We start from the raw sequence: 23,267 nt of genomic DNA on the forward strand, positions 1-23,267 counted from the left end.
TGAGTTGATGCATCTAGCGGATTTATGTCATTGTTACAATAGATGACAAATCGTTTCCACTTCACCGCATAGCATGCTCTGGCTGTAGGTGTTCTTGCCTCTTTGATAATATTCATACAGTCGGAGGCAAGTTTAGGTAACCAAACTCTATGACTTCAGGAGCCAGATCGCAAGGTTCAACTGTTGCGGATCTGGGTGCTGAATGTCTCCACCGCTCTGCGTTAAAAGACTGGGTGTTAATAGCAGCCTTTGATGAGGCACCACGGAAATTTCTAGGAACGTGGTGTACTGCGGTTGCCTCGCCCACGTTGGAGCAACTAGGATAAGTGCCATTGAGTGTTGTCGCAGTTTGCGTGCCAATAGTGGTATTAGCGGGGCTGGGGGAAAAGCGTACGCAAACCTGCCTGACCAGTTCATCCATATCGCATTGCCCTGAGACTGCGGATGTGGAAACCTGGTGGCGAAGCTTTGGCATTTTGCGTTTTCCCTTGTGGCGAACAGGTCTATCTCTGGGTGATCCCACTGCTGGAAGTACGGTTGTAGCACTGAGGGATGTATCTCCCACTCGTGCATCGGTGGCTGTGTCTGCTGAGCAGATCCGCCATCTGGTTGTCCCTGCCTGGGAGGTGTTCCGCCATGAAGAAGATGTTTCTCTGAATGGCCCACTTCCACATGCTTTGCGCTAGATGTGACAACTGTGGAGAGTGTGTCCCTCCCTGCTTCTGTATGTAGTACATGGCAGTCATGTTGTCCGTCTGGATCAACACGACTTTGTTGCACAAATGTACTTTGAACGCCTTAATTGCCATGAAGATTTCCATCAATTCCAGCAGGTTGATGTGCAACTTCTTTTGCTGTGTTGTCCATAGTCCCTGCACTGTGTAATGGAGGACATGCGCTCCCCATCCCAGGAGAGATGCGTCCGTCGTAAGCACTATTTGTAGCACAGGCTCTTGGAACGGTCGTCCCCTGCAAAGGTTTTGTGTGTTCCACCAATGCACAGAGTTGTATGCACGACCGGTCACCAACACTAGGTCTTTTAATTGTCTTTGAGCCTGGTTCCACTGCCGTGCTAAGCACTTCTGAAGCGGACGCATGTGTAGTCTTGCGTGATGGACTATGAAGATGCAGGAGGTCATCATGCATATCAACTGCATAAACACTCGTGCTGGTAGCGAGGGTTGAGGTCTGAATTTCTGAATCAGCAATTGAATGCTGTTGACTGTTGCTCCCAGGTACTGTTGTACGTGGGCGGGTTGAAGATGAGACTTTGGGTAGTTTAATGAGAATCCGAGGCTGTGTAGGAGGTGAATGGTGCTGGACATGTGGCTGGCACATTGCTGGGCTGACTTTGCTTGGATAAGCCAGTCTTCCAGATATGGGTAGACGTGAATATGCTGTCTCCGTAGGTGTGCAGCTACTGTCGCTAGGCACTTGGTAAACACCCTGGGGGCTGTTGTCACCCCGAAAGGCAGGACCTTGAACTGGTAATGCTGATTTTGTATGGTAAACCTGAGATATTTCCTGTGTGCCGGATGTATCGGTATGTGGAAATATGCATCTTTTAGGGCCAGTGTTGCGAGGAAATCTCCCTGACTGAGTAATGGTAGTACCTACTGTAATGTGAGCATGTGAAAATGTTCCGACAAGATGTGTTGGTTTAGGGGCCTGAGGTCTAGTATGGGCCTGAGAGATCCGTCCTTTTTGGGAATTAAGAAGTACAGCAAGTATACCCCTGTACCCTGTTGTTCTAAAGGTACGCGTTCTATGGCCCCTTTTTGCAGCATGCTGATGACCTCTTGCTGCAATAAGTGTATGTGCTCTGCGGACATAGGACGGTGTCTTGGGGGTATGTTGGGTGGAGTGGAGGTTAGCTCTAGACAATAGCTGTACTGAATAAGTTGTCTCACCCACCTGTCTGTGGTAATGCTTTCCCAGACTGGCAGGAACTGTTGTAATCGTCCCCCGACCAGTGTTACATGGTCTGGGGGCAGTGACAAGGCGTCACTGTTTAGTATTGGCGGAGGATCTGGTGTTGTTATTCCCTCGTTCTCTGCCTTTGCTGCTGTTGCCACGGTATCCACCTCTATTGTTTTTATTATAGGTGGTTTGCGTGCTTCCTTTATTGTATGGAGTCTGCTGGGATGCCTGGCCTCGTGTAGCTCCTCTGTTACCGGAGCGACGAAAGGAGCCTCCTCTGAATTGTTGTGACTGCAAGGCACCCATAGACTAGGCTGTCTCTGTGTCTTTTTTTATCTTCTCTAAGATTGTGTCCACATCAGGACCAAATAGAAAATCAGGGTTCACAGGGTGATTTAATAATGTGGTTTGAATCTCAGGTTTGAACCCAGAGATACGCAACCAAGCATGTCTCCTGAGCATGACACTTGTGTTGATGGCCCTGGCTGTGGTGTCTGCTGCGTCTAGCGCACACTTAATGGATGCGTTGGATATGAGTTTTCCCTCTTGTATGAGTGTTTCTGCTCCCTCCTTGTAGACATCAGGCAAATGTTGTAGCAGTTGCTCTAGTGTGTCATAATGCGCCCTATCGTATCTGGCTAATAGGGCCTGTGTATTAGAAATTCTCCAGATATTATCTGCTCGAGCAGCTACCCTTTTCCCAGAAGCTTCTAATATCTTAGATTCCTTGTCTGGAGGAGGAGCATCACCATTAGTCTGTGAGTTAGCACGCTTACGAGCATTTGACACCACCAAAGAGTCCGATGGCAGCTGTCCCTTAATATATGTAGGGCCCACAGGCGCCGGTCTGTATTTTCTTTCAATTCTGGGGTTAACAACCCTTGCTCTTGTGGTTTCCTTGAAAATGTCTCCTGCGTTTTTAAGGACACCTTTCAACATTGGCAAAGTCTTGACTGATTTCTCTGAAGTGGAGAAAGTGTCAAACAGGAAGTCCTCTTCAATTGGGTCAGCATGCATTTCTACATCATGATTCTGTGCTGCCCTTTCAATTAATGCGTTAAACGCCGCTGTATCTACTGTTGGCGAAGTTTTGACAGGATAAGATGGAGTGTCAGGAATAGTCTGACTCCCCCGGGTCAACAGGGTCTGTCCAGGCTTGAGTCTGGTCATCCTGATCCGTGTCCGCAGGGTAATTCTATTGTTCATCCTAGTCATACCCCATATCCTCATTAGTGCGTGTGGGTGAGTATGCAGAAGTGTCCTGGTCATTGTACCATACAGTCTCAAAAAGGACAGGCGATGTGGAAGAATCCCTTTTCTTTTTGAGTGGAATTTTATATGATTCAAGCGGATTTTCTGACCTGATCTTCCTTTGATAGATAGTAAGTCTGCCAGATTCGGAGTCGATATGTAGTTTCGACTGCTCATCATAGGAGGGCTCTTGGTACACAATGTCCTCTTCTGGAGGATGACTCCTCTTTCCTATCGACACAGTCTTGGGTGCTTCGACCCCGGTTTTTGGATCGAGCGCCTTAGGGCGTGCAGTCGGGGGCAGTCAGAATTTTATCGTTGGCATAGTGTCTTTAGACAGACGGACCTTTTTCGGGGCCGTCGTCGATTTTGGTCCGACCGACTTTGCCTTTTCAACAATATGTTTTTGGCCTTGCGTCGACTTCGGTGCTTGTGGTGTTGGAGGCGCACTCTTTTGCCTCGATTCGACGTGCTCCTTCGAGGCGCTTGTCGATTTCGGCTCGAGGCCTTTGACGAGCTGTGGCCTGTCGACTCGTAGCTTCGGATCAAGAACCTTCCGAGACTCGAGTCCCTTGTTTGTGTCGCTGTCCGTCGACGTCGACCTTGCCGGTTCGACGTGCTTGACTTTAGTGATGGACTTCGGCGCACCGATCTTCGGTTCGACACCCGTTAGTTTCGACCCTGCGGGGTCGTCGACAATCTTTTTCTTAGTCGGATCCGATGGGTTCGAACTCTTCGATCCGAAAACTGTCTTCAGCAGTTTCGGTTTCGTTTTTGCCTCAATGGCTTTCGGTTTCGCTTTAGGTAGGTCGACCGATGGCTCGTGTGACATATTCTTAGCCGGGCCAAGACGCGGGGCTATAGAATGTTTGACATGATCTTGGCTAAGGCCCTCTGGCGATGCCTCGACCTGAGCCCTTGGAAGTCTTTCAGTGTCTGTTTCAGGCCAAATACCCACTGTTGGGCCTGGTTCATCGCTCGAGTCGTCATCGACGGCTCCGATGGGGGATACGTCATCCCTTACCTCGACGACGTTTTCATCCTCGACATTCTCTTCGTCGTCTTCATAATAGTTGGAGTCATGATCCGAACCTGGATCAGACTGCTGTTCTGGATCCTGAGTCTCAACGACCTTAACATCTTCTTCATCGAAGATATTTACCGGGTCGGGCGCTGGCTTAGTCATCGTTTGCCTTGCGGCGCGTCGGAGCCGAAGCGTCTTCTTCGACCTGAATCGAGCACAAGCTAGACAGTTGTCCTCATTGTGCTCTGGTGATAAGCACTTGTTGCACACCGGGTGTACATCGATGTGCGGGTACTTAGAGTTACAAAGGGGGCATCGTTTGAACGGGCTCCGTTCCATCGTCGATCGGGCCTCTGGTGTCGAAAAGGCCACGCGGCTCTTTTCAACGTCCTGCTCGAAAAGAACTGGAACAAAGAACTCGGCACCGATCGAAAGAACAATACCGATGACCCCGAAGGCCTTTTGGCCTTTAGAAAGTGTCCGAACTTGAGTAAAGAAAAGTACATCCGAACCCAATGGCGGAAAAATCAATCTGAGGATGGAGAGGATGCCCATGCGCACTGTAGTCCGGGGGAGGAGCCACCTATCTCGTGATACTTCGAAGACTCATCCAGGACAACAATGTGCAATCATCCGGACCCAACACTATGCCGCGATCTATGCACAGATATGAATTCAGCAGCCCACATATCTCGAACTTGGAGGATTACCTCTAAGTATGGAGGGATGTGTGTAATGTGTTTTTAGACCCACAGGCTGAGATGGCATCGGCTGACGATGATATGGACGCTAGTGTGGATGAGGACACTGATTCGGATGAGGGTGGAGATTGCTCATAGTTACTTGTGTTTGCTCAGTATTGCGAGCCTGGTGTGCTACTAGGCAATGTGGCCTAGAGAGGGCAACAGAGCGTTTGCCGGCTACCTATTTGTGCTCTTTATTATGAGCCGCCCTGTGATGGCCTTACTTGTGCTGCTATTTTTCGTTATAAAACTCTACACCTAGTAGTTACCTGCTCAGGGCAAGATTTCCCTATTAGGAAACCTGACAACTATCATACAGTCAATAAAAATACAACATGAGCACAAACCTGCTATGTGGAGGTTACATTTTTTGTTAAAAAATTATAACTTGACTAAATAATTACAATTTTGATGACGAACAGCAAGGAAATAACTCTAAGTTATGGGCCAATAGATATCCGATACCTAAGTGAGCATTTTATAAAGTGCAGGTGCAAGTAGAAATGTTGTCAAGTCAAAAGTAATTCCCTTTGGGACCAATGGTCGTTCATTAGCTCCACACATGGACACTCACATAACAAACATTCATAACCCAATCCTGAATGAGCAGAACACTGCACAGTTAACTAAATATTTCCAGTCCAGATCATGAAGACGTCATCTATGTAATGCTTACAGTATGTTACCTGGTGTTTAAAGGGGTTCTAATTGTTGTAAACAAATTCTTCTTCAAAATCATCCATTTACAGGATAGCCAAATCAGGGGCGAAGCTCGCCCCCATAACAAATCCCTTGGTCTGTACGAATTGGTCCCCATGGAAATAGAAGAAGGCCCGTCTGCCCACTGTCTACATCCTACCCAAGGTCCACAAAAATCTTGAACAACCCCCGGGTCGGCCGATTGTATCTGGCTGTAGCTCGGTACTTGAACCACTTTGCAAATATATAGACTTTTTCCTGAACTCACTAGAGGAGAAGACCGAGTCCTACCTTCGTGACACCATGCAGGTGATCAATTTGGTTGATGGCATGGCCTATTGATCTGGACTCTCAAATCTTGGTCACATTGGATATGTCTTGTTATATACGAGTATCCCCCAACGCCATGCCCTTTAAGTCATACATAAATCTCTGGACAGAAGACCGCTTCCTGCTTTAGTCCCGACGGAGTTTATTCTACAATTGCTGGAAATAGCTATGACACAAAACATTTTCTATTTCCAGGTGGACCACTTCGTACAAACCAAGGGAGTTGCATTACATAGATGATGTCTTCATGATCTGGACTGGAAATGACTATGAACTCCAACCTTTCTTTGACTGGCTGAATGGTAGATCATCGGACATCCAGTTCACCTTTCACATGGATAAACGGACCATTGACTTCCTGGACATAACAATTAAAGCTGCTGACCTTTACCTGTATACCACAATCTACCAGAAACCTACAGAAAGGAATACCCTTCTACGATATGGTAGTCACAATCCACGTGGATTACGTGACAGTCTGCCCTTTGGGCATTTCCTGAGGATCAGAAGGAATTGCACCCGAAAGAAACACTTTTTCGCAGAATCGGATGAAGTTATCAACAGGCTGATAGAACGAGGTTACCCGAGGTGAATGGTCAAGCGAGCCATAAAATGGGCCTGGCACAACCCGAGGGAATCACTCCTCACACCTAAAGAACGAGTAATGAAGTCAGGCATATTATTAACAAACATTGGCAATTGGTGGCAGAGGTTCTGCAGTTGCAAACCCCCTCCCATGCACTCTTTTAAGAAGGGTAAGAACGTCTGTGACCATGTGATTCGATCATTCCTTGAGCCCATGCCCCAACCTACTATTCAATCTATGTGGCAACTTCCGTTGGTAACAGATCATCACAAATGTGGTAACTGCTGTTTTGACCTGCGTTGGAGGAGACCAGACACGCTGCCTTTTTCATTGCTCCAGTGCAGCGCCTCGCGGAACCCGCTTCGCGGGTCCCGCTTCGCGGGTCCCGCTTCGAGTGTTGTGCATCGCGGAAATCTTGGACCTCTGCTGCTGTTTGTCCCGAACCAACGGAGACTGCTGTGGGTGAAGAAGTGTGTGGGCAGGGCTGCGAGCTGCGGGACTACCTCTCCCAGGAGGCCTCGCCAGACCCAATCACAATCAGCTGGGCCGCTCTCCCTGCCTGCCAGACATGCCCCCCACCATCGGGATTATAATCCTTGGCATTTTCCCTGCTCATTGGGATGCTGTTTTGACCTGTGTTGGAGGAGACCAGACACGCTGCCCTTTTCATTGCTCCAGCGCAGCGCCTCGCGGGTCCCGCTGAGAGTGTTGTGCATCGCGGAAATCTTGGACCTCTGCTGCTGTTTGTCCCGAACCAACGGAGACTGCTGTGGGTGAAGAATTGTGTGGGCAGGGCTGCGAGCTGCGGGACTACCTCTCCCAGGAGGCCTCGCCAGACCCAATCACAATCAGCTGGGCCGCTCTCCCTGCCTGCCTGACACGCCCCCCATCATCGGGAGTAACTATAAAAACACTCTGCTCTCCCCGCTGCGTGGGAGCGCGCGGGAGAGCGCCGGGACAAGGGCGGGACCGTCTGTGGCCGTCCGTGGTCGGTCGAGGTTGGGTTGGGCCACCTCCCTTTGCTCCTCAGTATTTATTATTGTTGTGACAACACTGTATTATACGGGTTGTGAGTTAACCAAACATGCCTCTACGGTCAGGAAAAGAACGTAATGTTCAGTTACAAACTGCAAACGGGGTAGTTTCTGGCCCTTTGGACGCTTTTATTACTAGGGCCACAGGAATCCTAGAAAAAGAGATTGCTATGGTCGAAAAAAGGCTTTCCCTAGACCTGTTAAATGAAAAACGATCCTCTATGGGAAGGCTAGCTACAATACCCAGCCCGGATGTTCAACCACCGATTACGAGTCACCATCTCATTGAAATAGTGGCTGATGTGCACCATGAAGCACAGGCTGATGGTCCATCCCCGACCAGGATTGTAGAGAGCGACTCTAGTTCCCACAATACAGCAACCAGTGGGGAAGAGGCCAGTCTGCTTCTGGCCAGCCAATCTCTGTCGGATCCCTCAGAGGGGGAGGACCCCCAGAGAAAAACACCACAGACGTAAAGGTCATCAGAGGGGGGGCGTTAATAAGATCAAAAAACCCAATGCTCCAGTACCTCCCAATGCCCTAATCCATGATGCCATCTCCATTATACATTCCGTTCCAGTCCCAAATGATCTACCGAGCAAATCACATACTCTTTTTGGCCCCTCGGTCCCATGCCCCACTTGCTACAGTAGTGATGATAGTTTGTTAGCTAAAATGGAAGCCTTATTTAAAACTCTTTTGCTTCCTGTATTAGAAAGAACGCGCCTGATGACCTCTAAACTAGATGTACTTGAGTCCACAGTTAACACCAATACAGGTCTCTTAAACAAGCTGGTGAACTCCCAAAGTGCCTTAGGGAACCCTATTTCTTCCTTGAGTAATCCCAAGGGAAAGAAAAATGTAACCATTGGTAATACCACTTTGTCAACAATTGTAGGCACAACATCTAATCCCGGTCCAATTAAAAACAAGAATTTACCGGCAGGGGGGAGCTCAAGGAAAAATGATTGTATGACCACCCCAGCCTCCCTGCATCAGGTCCAAAAAAAGGCCCCCTTTAAATCCAACCATCAAGACCAGTCGAACAGTCCCGCTTCCCATGTGGCTTTTGGGTCTCAGGATATTGCAAAAAAGAACGCTCCAAGTGGACCGTCCCAGCCCAAACCAACTAAATGTACTGGAGGGAACAGACCTATTAATCTCCTTAACCCTCCCATTCCGTTTGCTAAAGCCAGTAAACGGACACCCCCATGTACAGATTTACCTATAGAAGCAACACCCTACACGATTGTCTTAACAGGTGTTGTTCACCTTAGAGAGGGTTCAAATGAATCACATGGGGATCTCCGACACAAGGTTGTATTCTGACTGAACAAAAACTGCCCACTCCCTCCTTCCTCTTCGACCGAAATTTTGTTCGTTAGAAGAGTTGAATTGGTAGGACATTGCACCAAGGACTTGGAAGGGGATTGTATTATCATATCTTATAAGGATCCCTGGGTGGTAGATTTTCTGCGCAAGGAAGCAAGGTTTGGAAGGTTGGGAGATGTGCAGACCTTAGGTCTGGGGTATTTTTATCCAAGACGACCCTGTAAATTCCCCCCTAGCCTTACCTTTCAAAGGACACCAGCTAGAGGTCAACAGTCTGATAGAATATCCTCCTTTTTGCAGTACCCATCATTGTTTAATCGTTATGAACCCCTCTCTGGCCTGGAGTGTATTGACTGACTCCACACAGCAAAAGGTAATGGGTGGGTCATGGGTAACCAATTAGATGAGGTAGAAGGAATTGGCACCGTAGAGTCTATTCATGGGGAACCCAGAACAGAGAGGGAGCTGGTAGTGGCCTCCGTACACCTGGAACAGAAGAATAGTATGGCGGAAGGCTTACATCTGAGTGCAGCAGTATCTTTGGGAGTGGATCTTAATGGTGGGGATAGTTCCATTACACCTAGTCAGGCTACAACATTTAAAATAGCATCATGGAATGTGGCAGGGTTGAGGGGTCGTATGGACTCAGAAGATTGGGTGGTCTTTATTGATACCTTCGATATTCTCCTTTTCCAGGAAAGCTGGGCCCCTGATCCCATTCATAGGGTTGGGTTCCTAAATTTTTTTAAACCTGCGATAAGGGGTAATAAGGGCCGGGCATCGGGGGGTTTAGTGATTTGGGTCAAACAATCCATAGGCTACCGACCAACGGAAATCTGTGTGGACAACCCGGACCTCTTGGTAATCAGGCTAAGCAAAGAACATTTTCAGGATATTGTAATCATCAACATCTATGCACGTGGTCAACCAGGTGGGCGCTGCCCCGGTATCCTAGATGTGCTATATTCGTACCTCAAAGGGGTAGGGAGAGACAAGCTACTCGTTCTAGCAGGGGACCTCAATTGTACCTTCGAACCGCTTTATGCCGCAGAAGAGTACTTGGGGTTTGCAGAGGATGTAGTCTGGAACGTTCCAATACTCTCTATGGATACTATTAAAAGAAGCTCAGAGGCAGCTATACATTGGATGGGGCTGTGTTTAAACTGGGGGTTAAGGGCAACCAACGGTCGCACAGCCTCTGTCAAAGTTGGCAAACCCACTTTCGACAATGGGGTTAGAAATAGCCGGATAGACTATATCTTGCTAAAAATGGAATATTGGTCACTTTTGATCGATATGGAAGTAGTGTCTCGCCCCGAAAGCGATCACAACCCCTTATCACTTAGCCTGAGACTACCTGATGAACCCGGTAGGCCGGCATCTCCTGATTATGTAACCGGGAATGTGGTACTGACAAATGACAGAAAAAGGCTTAAATGGTCCAGGGTTGTAGAGAACCCAACCCTTTTTGATAGTATAACGGAGGTGGTCTCATCGTCCTTGGCTGATATCTCGTCCCTTGCCCATAGCGGGGTTGCCTGTAACCAAATTTGGGATCTTCACGAACGATGCTTTGCCCAGCTTAAGACCCTTTTGACGATTCCATTGACGAAAGGTACTAACAAGGTACTCGGCCCTAGGAAAAAATGGTATGATAAAAACTGTAGGGAGGCTCATGGACGCCTAATTAAAGCAGTGAAATCGAGGGTATCTAGGGACATTAACACCTTGGCTGCTAGGGGTTTTCCCCCCCAGTGCTGGAATCACAGAGTTGCCTTTATTCATGACGAGCTCAGCTCGTCATAAGCACAGCTCAACCGTGCCTCATGACGAGCTGAGCTCGTCATGAGCAGCGAAGGGGTTAAGACGGCACGTTTATTGTATAAAAGAATCTAATGGCAGGCGAAAAAGGAGTGGGATGATTTATACTGGTCCGACCTCCTGGATGCATGTAACTCAGCCGACCAGATTAAATTCTGGGAAATCGTAAAGTGGGGAAGAAACACAGACTCAAATGTCCCAGTTAATCATGTGTCCACAGAAACATGGGTTGATTTTTATGCTGCCCAGTTTACGGATCCCAATCTAGCAATTGATACTGCTTTGCCTAGGAATGTTATTACCTTCACTCCTAATCAAGAGCTAAAATTCACCCCATTGGAAACTGAGCTTGCACTCCGCCAGGTCCTAAAAGGGAAGGCACCAGGGATGGATTGCATCCCGGCAGATTTATTTAAGGCCAACCCACAACTTTGGACCCCATACATAACCAAGGTAGCGAATGCAGTTGCAATGGGTGGCAGGATCCCTGTGTCTTGGAAGGGGGCGGAGATCCTCCCTATTTTTAAAAAAGGGGATCGCTCAGATCTGGGAAACTACAGCCCCATAAGTTTAATAGATTCACTCCAAAAGGTTATTGCAAGGATGGTCCTTGCTAGAGTCCAGGGATGGATGGAACTGGAGAACATCTTGTCCCCCCTACAGGCTGGCTTCAGATCGGGAACCAGCACCATCGACCAGGTTTTCAGACTTTGTCTGATCTACTGGAAGGTGGTGCTGCTAGGCGGCGGAACGATCTATGCTGCGTTCATTGATCTGAAGTCAGCCTTCGACCTTTTGCCAAGGGCCAAACTCTGGACTGTTCTTAGAGATCTGGGTCTACCATCGGAACTACTGGACATGATTGTTAGACTACACGAGGAGAACTTTGCTAGGGTGAGGTGGGGAGGTCAAGGACAGGTGACGGACTGCTTCCCGGTAACTCGTGGCGTCCGTCAGGGTTGCGTTTTGGCACCCACCCTCTTTTTACTGTTCATCGACCAGGTGGTAAAAATTTTTGCGAATACCCCTACCGATCCACCCTCTTTGGGAGGGACAAAATTCCCCATGCTCATCTTCGCAGATGATACCTTGCTCCTCTCGAAGACTCGTGGGGGTCTGCAGGTTGCATTGAACCGCTTTGAGGAGTTTTGTATTGTCAACAATCTTAAAATCAATGTAAGTAAAACCAAATACATGGTCCTGACCAAAAGCCGTCCCATCAAAAGCTCAGTGTTCCTGAACAGAGTGGGTCTAGAACAAGTCGAGGTCATGACTTATCTAGGAGTAACCCTGGATCACCACCTCCGTTGGAAACCACAAGTTGATACATTGCATCTCAAATTTGCTCGCCTTACAGGCTTCTCCTACAGGAGCAAAAAAGGTCCTTAACAAAACGCATTAAACCCGCACTTAAGATCTATACTACCAAGGTAAGCTCTGCTATATTGTACGGGGCAGACCTCTGGGGATATATGGATCTATCAACACTAGTGAAGGTTCAGAATAAATTTTTGCGGAAATTAGTAGGTCTCCCGCAATCCACCCCAATCAGACCCTTATGTCTGGATATGGGTTGTAATCCAATCAACTAAATGGCTAGATATAGACTCGCAGCTATGTGGAGACGCATCTGGACCTCCCCAGATCTAGGCCTCTTTGCTAGAGAACTTGAGGAAGTTAGATCCATTTGGGGGTCTAGTAGTATACCTTGGTTGCGTGAAGTAAAATTGATTTTGGGTGCGATGGGCCTTAATCTGCTATGGACTTCGCCGAGACATACCAGCTTTCCATCAAAACAGGAATTTAAAGCACTTTACTGGGCCTCTGTTCGCAAAGGGCTTGTCATTGATTCGGACCGCGTTAGTCTAACAGGAACATTCTTGCGCCATAAACTGGACCCTCTCCTAGAGAATTATTGGGATGCCATAACCAAGTCCCTAGACAAGAAACTCTACCACCAGTTCCGAGTTGGCAGTTTACCCTTAAGATCGTTTACTAAGAACTGGTCCAATCAAGTGAGTGACTTGTGTCCTTGGTGTCCCGTACATAAGGAGAGTGTGGGCCATTTTTTATTTGCATGCCCGGCTTATCATGCCCCAAGAAGTAAATGGTTAGGGCCTATATGCCGCCATCTCAAAGTCAGAGGGAGCGTAGAAGCTACTTGGATGCTTCAAACTAATACCTCAGAGGTGGTAGTGTTGGCCGTCGCCAAATTCCTAGGGTGGTCATGGTTGATTAGATTAAGACACCTGGAGGCACCATGAACTAGTTTCCCGTTCACTGATTATGTCCCTGTATTTTAAATTCTTAAACAGGTTTTTTATCTTAACTTGCATCAGGTCTTTATTATATTACATTGTTTAATTCTGATATTAATTCTGACATTTGCATTGTAAAGATTGGAAAATATGAAATTGTTAATCATAACCATAAGAGTTTTCTTAATCAAATTTGAATCGAACTTCCTTCTTTCTCTTTTTTTTTCCTTAAAATTACAATATCATTATGCATGTATAAATTTTACTGTGTTTTTAATTGTCTTTTATGATCTAAAAAATCGAAATAAAGACTTTAAAACCTGAAACCTGAAACCTGGTAACTGTAAGGCGTGCGGCTTGACAATTGAACCGAACAATTTCACCTACAACAACTGCTCAACTGATTTGAAAACCCGACTCCAAAGGCACGTATATTGTAACACTGCAGCAGGATCAGGTGCGGTACATCAGGGGCACACCTAGTCAAACATTGCCGCCCCCCCCCCCACCCACATCCATCAGATGGCTAGTGATTGAAGAAGTCAAACTGGGCATAAAGGAAGGTGACGTTGGCTCCATACTGAATGTTCGTGAATGTAAATGGATGGATTTGTTCAACTCTGTCCACAATAGCCTTAACAAAATGGATTATGCCCAACTCTCTGAGTTGAATGGTGACTAGAAGATGCAAAATACACTCTCTTATACACACATACCACCAGGGAGGTTACATACCATTAAAACGTTTCATCAACCACACACCTTCTCAAATTGATATGCCCATTCTTTATCTAGATAGTCCATAGGTGTACATCTCAAATAACACTATCCTTTATATACCTGTGAATATTATGTCTATCTAACATGCAGTGCATATCCTTAAAAGGTTTTTTAGCCACACCCCTTCTCAAATTGACAGGCACATTTGTCATCCAGATTATACACCAGTCGATTGGTGTACATCTCAAATGACACTATCTCCTGGGTGCGTCTATATACACGTGAAGAATAATATGTGTACCTAACATGCAGTACAACCACTTTGGCATGGGACATGATCATTTCACTTTATATGGAGATTTAACCCAATTTTTCGATATGTGTTCTGACTCTGTAAAGTGTTAACAAAAATGTTTTAGGAACTGTCAATATATTCTAACAATGCCGTAATATGTTTCTGTGTATCAACATTTATTGACAATAATGTGCGCTGCGCTTTTGCAGACAGAAAGGTTTGACGTGATTTAAAGGGCCATGTGTTTCATCATGACTTCACTGAGTCATCACATCCAGGCGATCAGTCGTAAAACTTTCCTTTCAGAATAAACGTGTAGAGCGTGCACTCCACGTCCCTTGTATTTAACCAATGTGTTTGACAGGGACACGTTGTTAGCTGCCAAACCGGTTTCTGTCAGCAGCCCGCAGGTATGTTCCAACGCAGGGCGCCCTTTCCCCATTTGGTGTGTAGACTAGGCCTGGGCGGTAAATTCCGTTCCGCTTGTGGAATTTGGGCAATTTTGCATTTCCGCGAAGAACGTGAAATTGCCCAAAATTCTGCATTCCTCAACTTTTTGCTTGTTTGCGTTCTCAAAATGCGTGTTCGCGAGATATTCCCCCCCCCCCGAGCAAGCAAACCGCCATTGTAAACAGGAAAAAAGCATTGCGAACAAGCAATTTCGCGATTACGCAAATTCCGCCCACCCCTAGTGTTGACTTTGTGAAGCGCGGAGCTTAGATATAAAGCACGGTTAAAAGACTATTCAAGTTTTTGGTCATTTATAGCCAGTTTGTTTTGCTTTAAACACACTGAGAATATTAAGTTTGCTAAGTTCCACGGCATTAAAATTATGCCAACTGCCTTTATTCATCTGGCGTGTTTTTTTTTTTTTTAACCATTTAGGTGTTGGACACGCTTTATCTGTAAAACTCCGTAATGCCAGCTGTATTATGCCACATGTCTGACCTTTAATTGAGTACATAAAGTCCCATTTTCAGATATCTTCATAATATCTGTTAGATGCTCGGAGCTTTTCTCTCACATTTAATTTAAATTAGCTCAACAAGACAGCGTTCAACACACCACCAATGCTAGTAAAATTTGTTTCCACCTCATTTTATTCCAAGCCCAGTCATGTATGTAATTTGTGGCTAGTGCAGTGTATTTACCTTTAGGTGTAGATTCAGCTTTTTTTACTCTGGTTCTATTTCTTTTTAGCCATAGGTTACTAATCAACCTTAGCCCCCGCAATCTAACCCACACACACCTGCAAACATCCCGAGTAAGTGTGTGTGAGCTTTGGCTCTGCTTATATATACTCCTCTTTCTACTAGTATGCAATTTATATCCTAGTGGTTTAGTCTCTGACTCCATCGAATCCTGTAGGAGCGTTTGAGGCCCAGCTTCCACATCTCCAGCCTGAAGCGATCATGCTGCTTTTATTGGTAAATAAGCCTCCAAATGATAACCTAACGATATGTTCACCTAGAATACATCACCTCACTAACCTCATCCCATTGTTCTTAGGTGCCTCCTCCCTTTCCTTCTACTCAGTCCTCATGAAGACCCCACCCCCAAGGCGCAAAGTTTCCTGTGCTCTATTGGGGTCGAAACGTTGACAGTTCTTTTGCTTCATTGTCAAACATGGATGACAGAGATTTGATAAGTGCATTTATTTTGTTATGATTTGTCATGTGTGTGCAGGCCATTAGTTCTGGCTGGATAGGTTGTAAATATGGATTGCTGATGTATACATGCGCACTACCTTCCCTCCTCACATCCCTATCACAAATCCTGCCCATGCACTTACCACCCCATCCTGGATGCACCTGTTTTTTCTAAAATGATCTAAAGGTGATGTACATTGTGTTTTACAAGTGGATTAACTACTGTGTTGTGATTAAATAAAAGCACAACCATTGTTGGTACAATCTCTTGGTGATGTCTAATTTTGATTAATTAATCAAGGAACTTTTTCTGTAATTATATGTGTTGTGACTGTTCTCCACTGTGACACTACCTTATGTATCACATTGCACCTGAGTCCAGTGGCTTATCGGGTTACCCAACTGCTATAGAACTACCTCCAATACATGTCTGAGCTAGGGTGACAGCTACACTTGGTGCACACTTTCCAGACAGCCACAACACAGGAAAGGCTGGGTTTGAAAGGGGTTCATTCTGCATTCATCTGCCGACTGATGCCCTTCCTGGGCTGGGAGAGGTCGCTCACACTTTATATTTGTATAGGTTGTGTCCTGGCCTCACACAAAGGGCTGATTTGCCCCCTACTGATGTCTGGAGTCAGGACTGGTTTGAAAGGGATTGTTGTGCACTGGAAAGGGTTCCTTTGAAGTCACCGCTTGATCAAAGACAATTTTGAGCATATGTACAGGGGCTCTGACTCTATGTTTTAAGAGAATGCGTGGACTTGTAACCAGATTCTGCTGGCTCTACAAACTGCACATTGCCGAAGGACTACTGTGCTGCCAGGAGAAACCGCCATTGCTTTGATTTGTTTGCCTGCTGTCTGCTGGACTGAAGGAGGGACTGCCACTCTGCATCTGGCCTTATGTGCTGGCCTGCTGCCTACCTGCCAGCTCGTTGTGCCTATAGTGCTCTCTAGGGACGGCACCCGGGCTTGGCTTTCCATGTCCTTTTGGAATCTATAGGATCCCATTAAGCCAAAGCTCAAATTGGCCATGGGAATCATGACTCCCGCCCTCGTAATCTTTTTGTTGATCAGCACATGGTGAGCGCTGGTGATTGCTTCACAGCGCAGGTGTTGAGCATATTTTTCCTTTGCTGAAAGTACTGCAGCAACAAGGGCCCAGGAAGTGCAGAGTACACAGAGAACCTGTACGGCATCACATTGTGGGTCCACCAGGGGAAGAAGCAACTTATCTGGTAGAGACTATATTTAGCCCCAGGCCTTACCTTTGAATTTCGCCAGGAGTCAGACTGTGCACTGGTAGGTGGCATAGATCGGCTCTGCGTGCATCGGCCGTGCCGGAAGTGACGTTGGCGGCACCAATATAGGAAGCACCTAGGCGTGGTGACGTCAGTTTCTTTTCACAAATTTCCAAGCCAGAGGTGGAGAGACATGAAGAACGCTTACCACAGGTGTGGAAAGGGGCCAAACCTGTAGATAGAAATCTATTTGCAGAGCTGGGAGGATGGGTAGGTCAGTAAAAAATCTGTGGTTGGATATAGACTCTATCAGATAAGGCATTAACAACGGTAAGTAACTTATTGCTCGGATAAATACTTCTAGACGTCGATTCCTCACCTTTGAATAGATACCCAAGTGATGTCTACCCGGAGGTGGGTCAGCGGACCAATTTCAAACAAGGAAGTCCTGCAGGACAGAACGGGGGAAGTGTCCATCCCTATGGACCCGACTGTCCAGATAGTAATGTTTGGTAAACGTGTGTACAGATGCCCATGTTGCTGCTTGGCAGATTTCCAGGGCCACACTCTGAAAGTTAACACAGTGGTTGCAGCTTTAGTTCTGATAGAATAAGCTCAAAAGCCTTCAGGAGGTTGCAGTAAGAATCAGATTTTGATGCAGAGCACGACCCACTTAGCAAGGATTCCCTTTTACACCACCCTACATTTCTTCGCAACAACAATCTACGAAGAGCTGGTTATCCACCCGGAACTCTTCAGTACGGTCAAGGTAGAACAACGTTTTTGTTGGGTTAAGGCGGTGGAGTCGCTCCTCTTCATTAGAGGGATGTGGAGGAGTGTAAAAGGTAGGCAGTGTGATAGATTGGCCTACATGAAATGAGGTGAACACTTTCGAAAGAAAGGAGGGCTTTGTGCGAAGCACCAATTTATTAGGATAGACTGAGATTTAAGTCTCTTTGATAAGGCCTGCAGCTCACTCACTGTACGGGCAGATGTAATCGCCACAAGAAAGGCTCTTTTCATTGTCAGATTACTGAGGGGAAAAATATGTAGAGGTTTGAAACGAGCACACATAAAAAAAAGTCAGAACCAAATTAAGTTCCAACTGAGGCATAATAAATGGTGAAGGAGGGAAGAGACAGACATGACCTTTTAAGAACCTATGTACAATAGAGAACTTGAACAATGAGGGTTGGTTAGGCAGCCACAAAAACGTAAAAAAGCAGATAGACAGCCCTTGAGAGCGCCCAGGGGAGAGCACTGCTGGGCAAGGGAAAGAATGAAGAGCAAAACTTCAGAAAGGGGTGCAGAAAGGGGATCCATATGATTTTCTGCACACCATGCCACACATTTCTTCCGATCTCAGGTGTATACTGTCTTGGTGGAGGGATGCCTGGCTGTGTGACAAGATGACATACCAGACTTTGGCAGAAAGGTCGAAAGCTGTCAACTGTCGCTGCTCAATCTCCACGCAAGAAGGTGGAGAGTGGAGAGGTTCCGTTGGAGAACTGTCCCCTGCTGCTGCAACGGAAGATCCTCCTGAAGAGGCAGTCTGATTAAGTGATCAAGGGCCATGCTCAATAGCTCTGGATAACAGACTCTCCACGCACAGTCCAGAGCCACAAGGATTACGGGGGCATGATCGTTAATGATTCTTGAGAACTCTGGGCAAGAGTGGTATAGGCAGAAATGCATATAGGATGCCTGAGATCCATCCACTTGAGATGAAAAGGAGCTAGAGCTGCCTTGGAAACTTCAGTGCACAAAATTGCTCACATTGCACATTCTTGCCAGAGGCGAACAGATCTAACCAAGGCTCTCCCCACTGTTGCAAGAGGCATTCTGCCAACTCCAGATGGAGGTGTCATTCGTGATCTACTAGGCATTGATGGCTGATTTTGTCCGCTTTGGTGTTCAGGGAACCTGCCAGGATATGCCCTGCAGTTCCAGCCATGTCCAGAGGTACAGAGCCTCTTGACAATGGTTCCATGACCCCACCCGCCCTGTTTGTTGCAGTACCACATGCCGGTGGTATTGTCCATGAACTCCTGCACTAGCCTTCTCTTGATGGAGGGTAGAAAGGCTTTCAATGGCAGTCAGATCCCATGGAGCTGCAGTAAAAAGTGGAGTGCAGTGGAATAACTGGAGTCAGGATTCCGCTGAAGACCAGAGTCCTTTGATCTCCTTTGATCTCCACTTCTCCAAGATAGCCGCCTCAGCCCAGGTGTGAGATCTGTTTGGGTAAGGGAGAGAGGTCTGCCTTTGAACCAATCGCGGTTTGTTAGCCACCACTGCAGATCTTTCGCAGGTCCATCCGAGATCTGGAGATGTCGGAGAGGTTCCCAATTGTGTGCCCATTGAAACTTCAAGCCCCACTGCAGAGTCCACACATGCCATCATGCATGTCACAAGCAGGATGCAGAAGGCAATAAGTCCTAACACCCTCAGCGTCTGCCTCACCGAAATCTAGGAGAAACCTCGGTATCATCGCCTGAATATTGTGGACTTGCTACTCAGGAGGGAAAGCACAAAGCTGCACTGTGTCCAGAACAGTTCAGAAGACAGGGAGAATCTGAGCGGGATCAGGTGTGATTTAGGCATGTTGACAGTGAACCCCAGCGTGTGCTATCTGGAGGTGGTAGATGACAGTCTAGGGCAAGCCCACCTTCAACAACCTCTCGTCGAGATAAGAGAAGACTGGCACCCTTGCAGATGAGTTGCAACCACCACCATGTCCTTGGTTAACACCAGAGGGAAGCAAACACAAGAAGATGATGGACAGAGCACAGAAACTTTTCAGACACTCACCCGTCACAGATCTGGGTGAATCCATCATCGTTCTATAGCTTACTTCACCACCTCAGTTCAGACCCAGCTATATGCAAATCAGTCTTGCCTCTGTGCCTCATGGGAACAGTCCAGCACTAACTGCCAGTCCAGGTCTTCCATGGACAGGATACACGCATCCTGGTACCGGTTTGGGGTATCACCCTCATCACCCAGGCTAGCTTGAATCCAGTGGCAAAGTGAGCAAGGGACCCATGTCTGGTCATACCCTTCCAACTTAGGTCGAACAAAGGAAACACACGGAGATGATGGACGGAGCGCTGAAACTTTTCAGACACTCACCCCCGTCACAGATCTGGGTTAAATCCATCATCATTCTTTAGCTCACTTCGCCACCTCAGTTCAGACCCAGCTATATGCAAATCAGTCTTGACCAGGCGCCTCATGGGAACAGTCCAGCCCTAACTGCCACGCCAGATCTTCCCTGAACCGGAAACGAGCATCATGGGACCGGTTTTGGGGTAACACCCCTCATCAGCCAGGCTAGCTTGAATCCAGAGGCAAAGTGAGCAAGGGACCCACGTCTGGACATACCCTGTCAACTTAGGGCAACAAAGCAAACACTAGGAGATGATGGACGGAACCCTGAAACTTTTCAGACACTCACACTCACCCCCAGTCACAGATCTGGGATGAATCCATCATCATTCTTTAGCTCACTTCGCCACCCCAGTTCCCCCCAAGGGAGAATTACTCTCAGAGAGGAGGGAGTAGACCTTTCCGACAATCTGCAAAACCCACCATCTGATGTTATGGACTGCCAGTGGGGCAGGTGATGACAAATCCCGCCGCCAACTCGATGCCCATGGTGGTAAAGGGGTAGATTAGGTTAAGATTTGTAGGCTGCCAGGGGGATTGGTAGACTGACCAGGCTGCTGGTTATCTGACCCATGAGGTCTGTGGACACTGCCCCCTTGTCCACACAGAGGCTGTGAAGCATGTGTGGCTCTGTGCCTGGGGAGAAATCAGCATGGCTGAAAGCCTCCTCCGTAGCCACCAACGGAACGAAAGCGGATTGAGGATAAGGTGGGGCCGTAGAAAGGCCTTAGAACTTGGCTGTAGCCAACCTGTCCTTGAAGGGCTCGAGATCCTTATCTCTGAAGAGACAGGTGCCATTGAAAGTCTGGTCCATAAGGAAAGAATGCCCCCCCCCCCCCCCCCGAAAAGTCAATTATCCTCAAACAGGATTGGCGCCGCAGGGCCACTGTCAATAAAACAGCTCTGCCCGGTGAATTGGTTGTCTCAAGTGTAAATCTTTTGGCAAATCTACTTCATCTCTCAGAATGAACACAGCATGAGAGAGCACTTGCAAAACTATGTCTGACAGAGTGTGGGTGTACGGCCGGCCCCGCAATGCCAGGATGGTGGAAGAAAACATCTTCTTCCCCAAAGAGTTCAGCCTCGTTGATTCCCTATCCAAGGGAGAGGCAGGAATGCCCCTTGGGGTGTTGAGACTTGGACCAACAACTTCTCCAGGGAAGGGTCATGGGTGATGAAGTTTGGGTCTCCTGGAGTGGAGCGGCAGGTGATCGCTCTATTCACAGGAGCCCCAGTGCTGGCTCTGGACCTGGTTCCCTAATGAACGTCAGTGAGTGCTTCGTTGAAAAGGATTAGCAGTAAAGATGTCAAGACTCCCGGTTACAGCACCTCTGTCTAGGTGTTAGTCTCGACTGCCACAGAGGGCAAATGAAGATCAAGGACCTCAGCTGCCCGCCGCACCATCATTACATATGAAACTCCCTCCTCCGTAGCCACGGTAGAGGAGAAGGCATAATTGTATCTGGAGAAGTATCTAGTCCACTGGCTTCATCCAGCTCCTCACACCAGTCCATCTTAGGGCCTTCTTCATAGGGATAGTATGGGAGGGATGGTATTCTGCAGGGTCCAGCAACCACTCCACATCCTACCTGAGTCCTAACCCAAGAGAATAGGGCTCCAGTTCCAATTTAGCAAGCAAAGTTCCTGCTGGGATCAGAATAGGGAGGGTGCCAGTGGCATCAGGAGCATCGGCATTGAGACTGGCACCGGAAAAGGTCGAAATGCCAAACATGCGCTAGTCCGGATTCAGGAATGGATCCATGGGTGCACACTTGCGCCGGGCCAGAGCCACTGCCGTGAACCAGATGGGACCCCTTCGAACCCCGCGAGACCCGAAGGCGTGGCAGAAGGGTCGGCTGCTCAAAACTGAGGCGCATCGCCTAATAGAAATTTTTCAGTTGGGTCAGTGACACTCCTCCCTCATCTCGTTGGCCGACAAGTCAAAGATCTCTTCGACAACTTATTTTTCTTGCGCCTTGACTTGCCAGTGTTCTAAGGCCATGGAATGGGACAATGACCTCGGACTCCAAAAGCCATCCCAGGACCTTCCTCTCGACCGTAACCTCGATTTACATGGAGCTGCATGCTGGGCAGCCATGAACTTTAGGGACAACTCCCTCAAAGCCTTTGGGTTCATGGCGTAGCAATCGGAGCACAACTTCGGGTTACGCTCAAAAGACCACAGACAGACACAGTGTGGAGCCGCAGGGCTGGAATGCGGTCTTATTAGATGACATCTAACACACCAGGAAGAAAATCCTCAAAAACACTCAAAAAAACGTTGAAAAAAATCCAGTCAGTGATAAAGGGGTAGCTCTATTCTTCATCAGCACTGGCTGGCGCAGAAAGAAATGAAGTGACACCAGCGTGCTCAGGTGGCGCCTATATAGATGCCGCTGATGTCACTTCCAGCAAGTATGGTACACGTTGAGCAGTTCAGCACCACCTTTTTGTGCACAGGGATACTACTCACAAAAAATCATCCGGATCCAGTCTGAAGCCAGGGGAAATTCAAAGGTAAGTAATCTGCGGCTAGATGTCTCTATCAGATATATTGTTAGGAAGAAACAAAATAACAGCTTGCCGTTTGCAAAGGTTTCATTAGAAACTATAAGTGTTCCACCTCCGATGCAGAATTTTGAAATAAACAGAGCATAATTCACCTAATTATCAACAGTTGCCTAAGTCTTATTTTGATTGCATAAACTCTTCATCGCCATTCCCCAAAAGTTAATGTCTGAGCCATACCTGTGCACCATTGCCTGCATTACGAAGATGATTCTGTAAAAGCTTGGTAGCGCCATCCTGAAAAGTTTTCGGTAAGGCTCCCAGTAACATTGTAAACTCTGGGGTGTTGAGTTCGAACAATGAAATCAGCACTGACTGTGCAGCCTGGAAAAGGATTGAAAAATTTTATGAAATGACTAGACAGTTACCCATCTTACCAAATATTAATACAGTAACTGTGAAATGCGTCTATGAAGATACCCAATTGTTCTGCATATCAATGTCATGATGATCTCAGTTACAATCCCAACACATTTACTTTTATAATCGACACAGTTTCAATGCATTTGTGAACAAACAAAACTCAAAACTGTCTTTTGTACGTTGAAGTACTTAACACTTGATTATTTTATATCCGCAGTTTATTTTCCCCAAAGAAGGAGCATGTTTGGGAAGATAAAACTGTCCAT

At 47.2% G+C, this 23,267-nt stretch overlaps 1 protein-coding gene across 48 annotated transcripts in view; it reads right to left on the reverse strand.

Moving 5' to 3' along the window:
- The window catches only part of CLASP2 (cytoplasmic linker associated protein 2), a 1,795,600-nt gene that overhangs the window by 261,646 nt on the left and 1,510,687 nt on the right, over positions 1-23,267 (reverse strand). For all 48 annotated transcript variants that reach the window (XM_086964693.1, XM_086964694.1, XM_086964709.1 and 45 more), the window contains one exon: positions 22,819-22,962. In XM_086964693.1, coding sequence (XP_086820819.1) covers positions 22,819-22,962 — 144 coding nt within the window. The remainder of the gene's footprint in view (positions 1-22,818; positions 22,963-23,267) is intronic.

Source organism: Lissotriton vulgaris, chromosome 4_1 (assembly GCF_964263255.1).
Source record: "Lissotriton vulgaris chromosome 4_1, aLisVul1.2, whole genome shotgun sequence".
NCBI lineage: Eukaryota > Metazoa > Chordata > Amphibia > Caudata > Salamandridae > Lissotriton > Lissotriton vulgaris.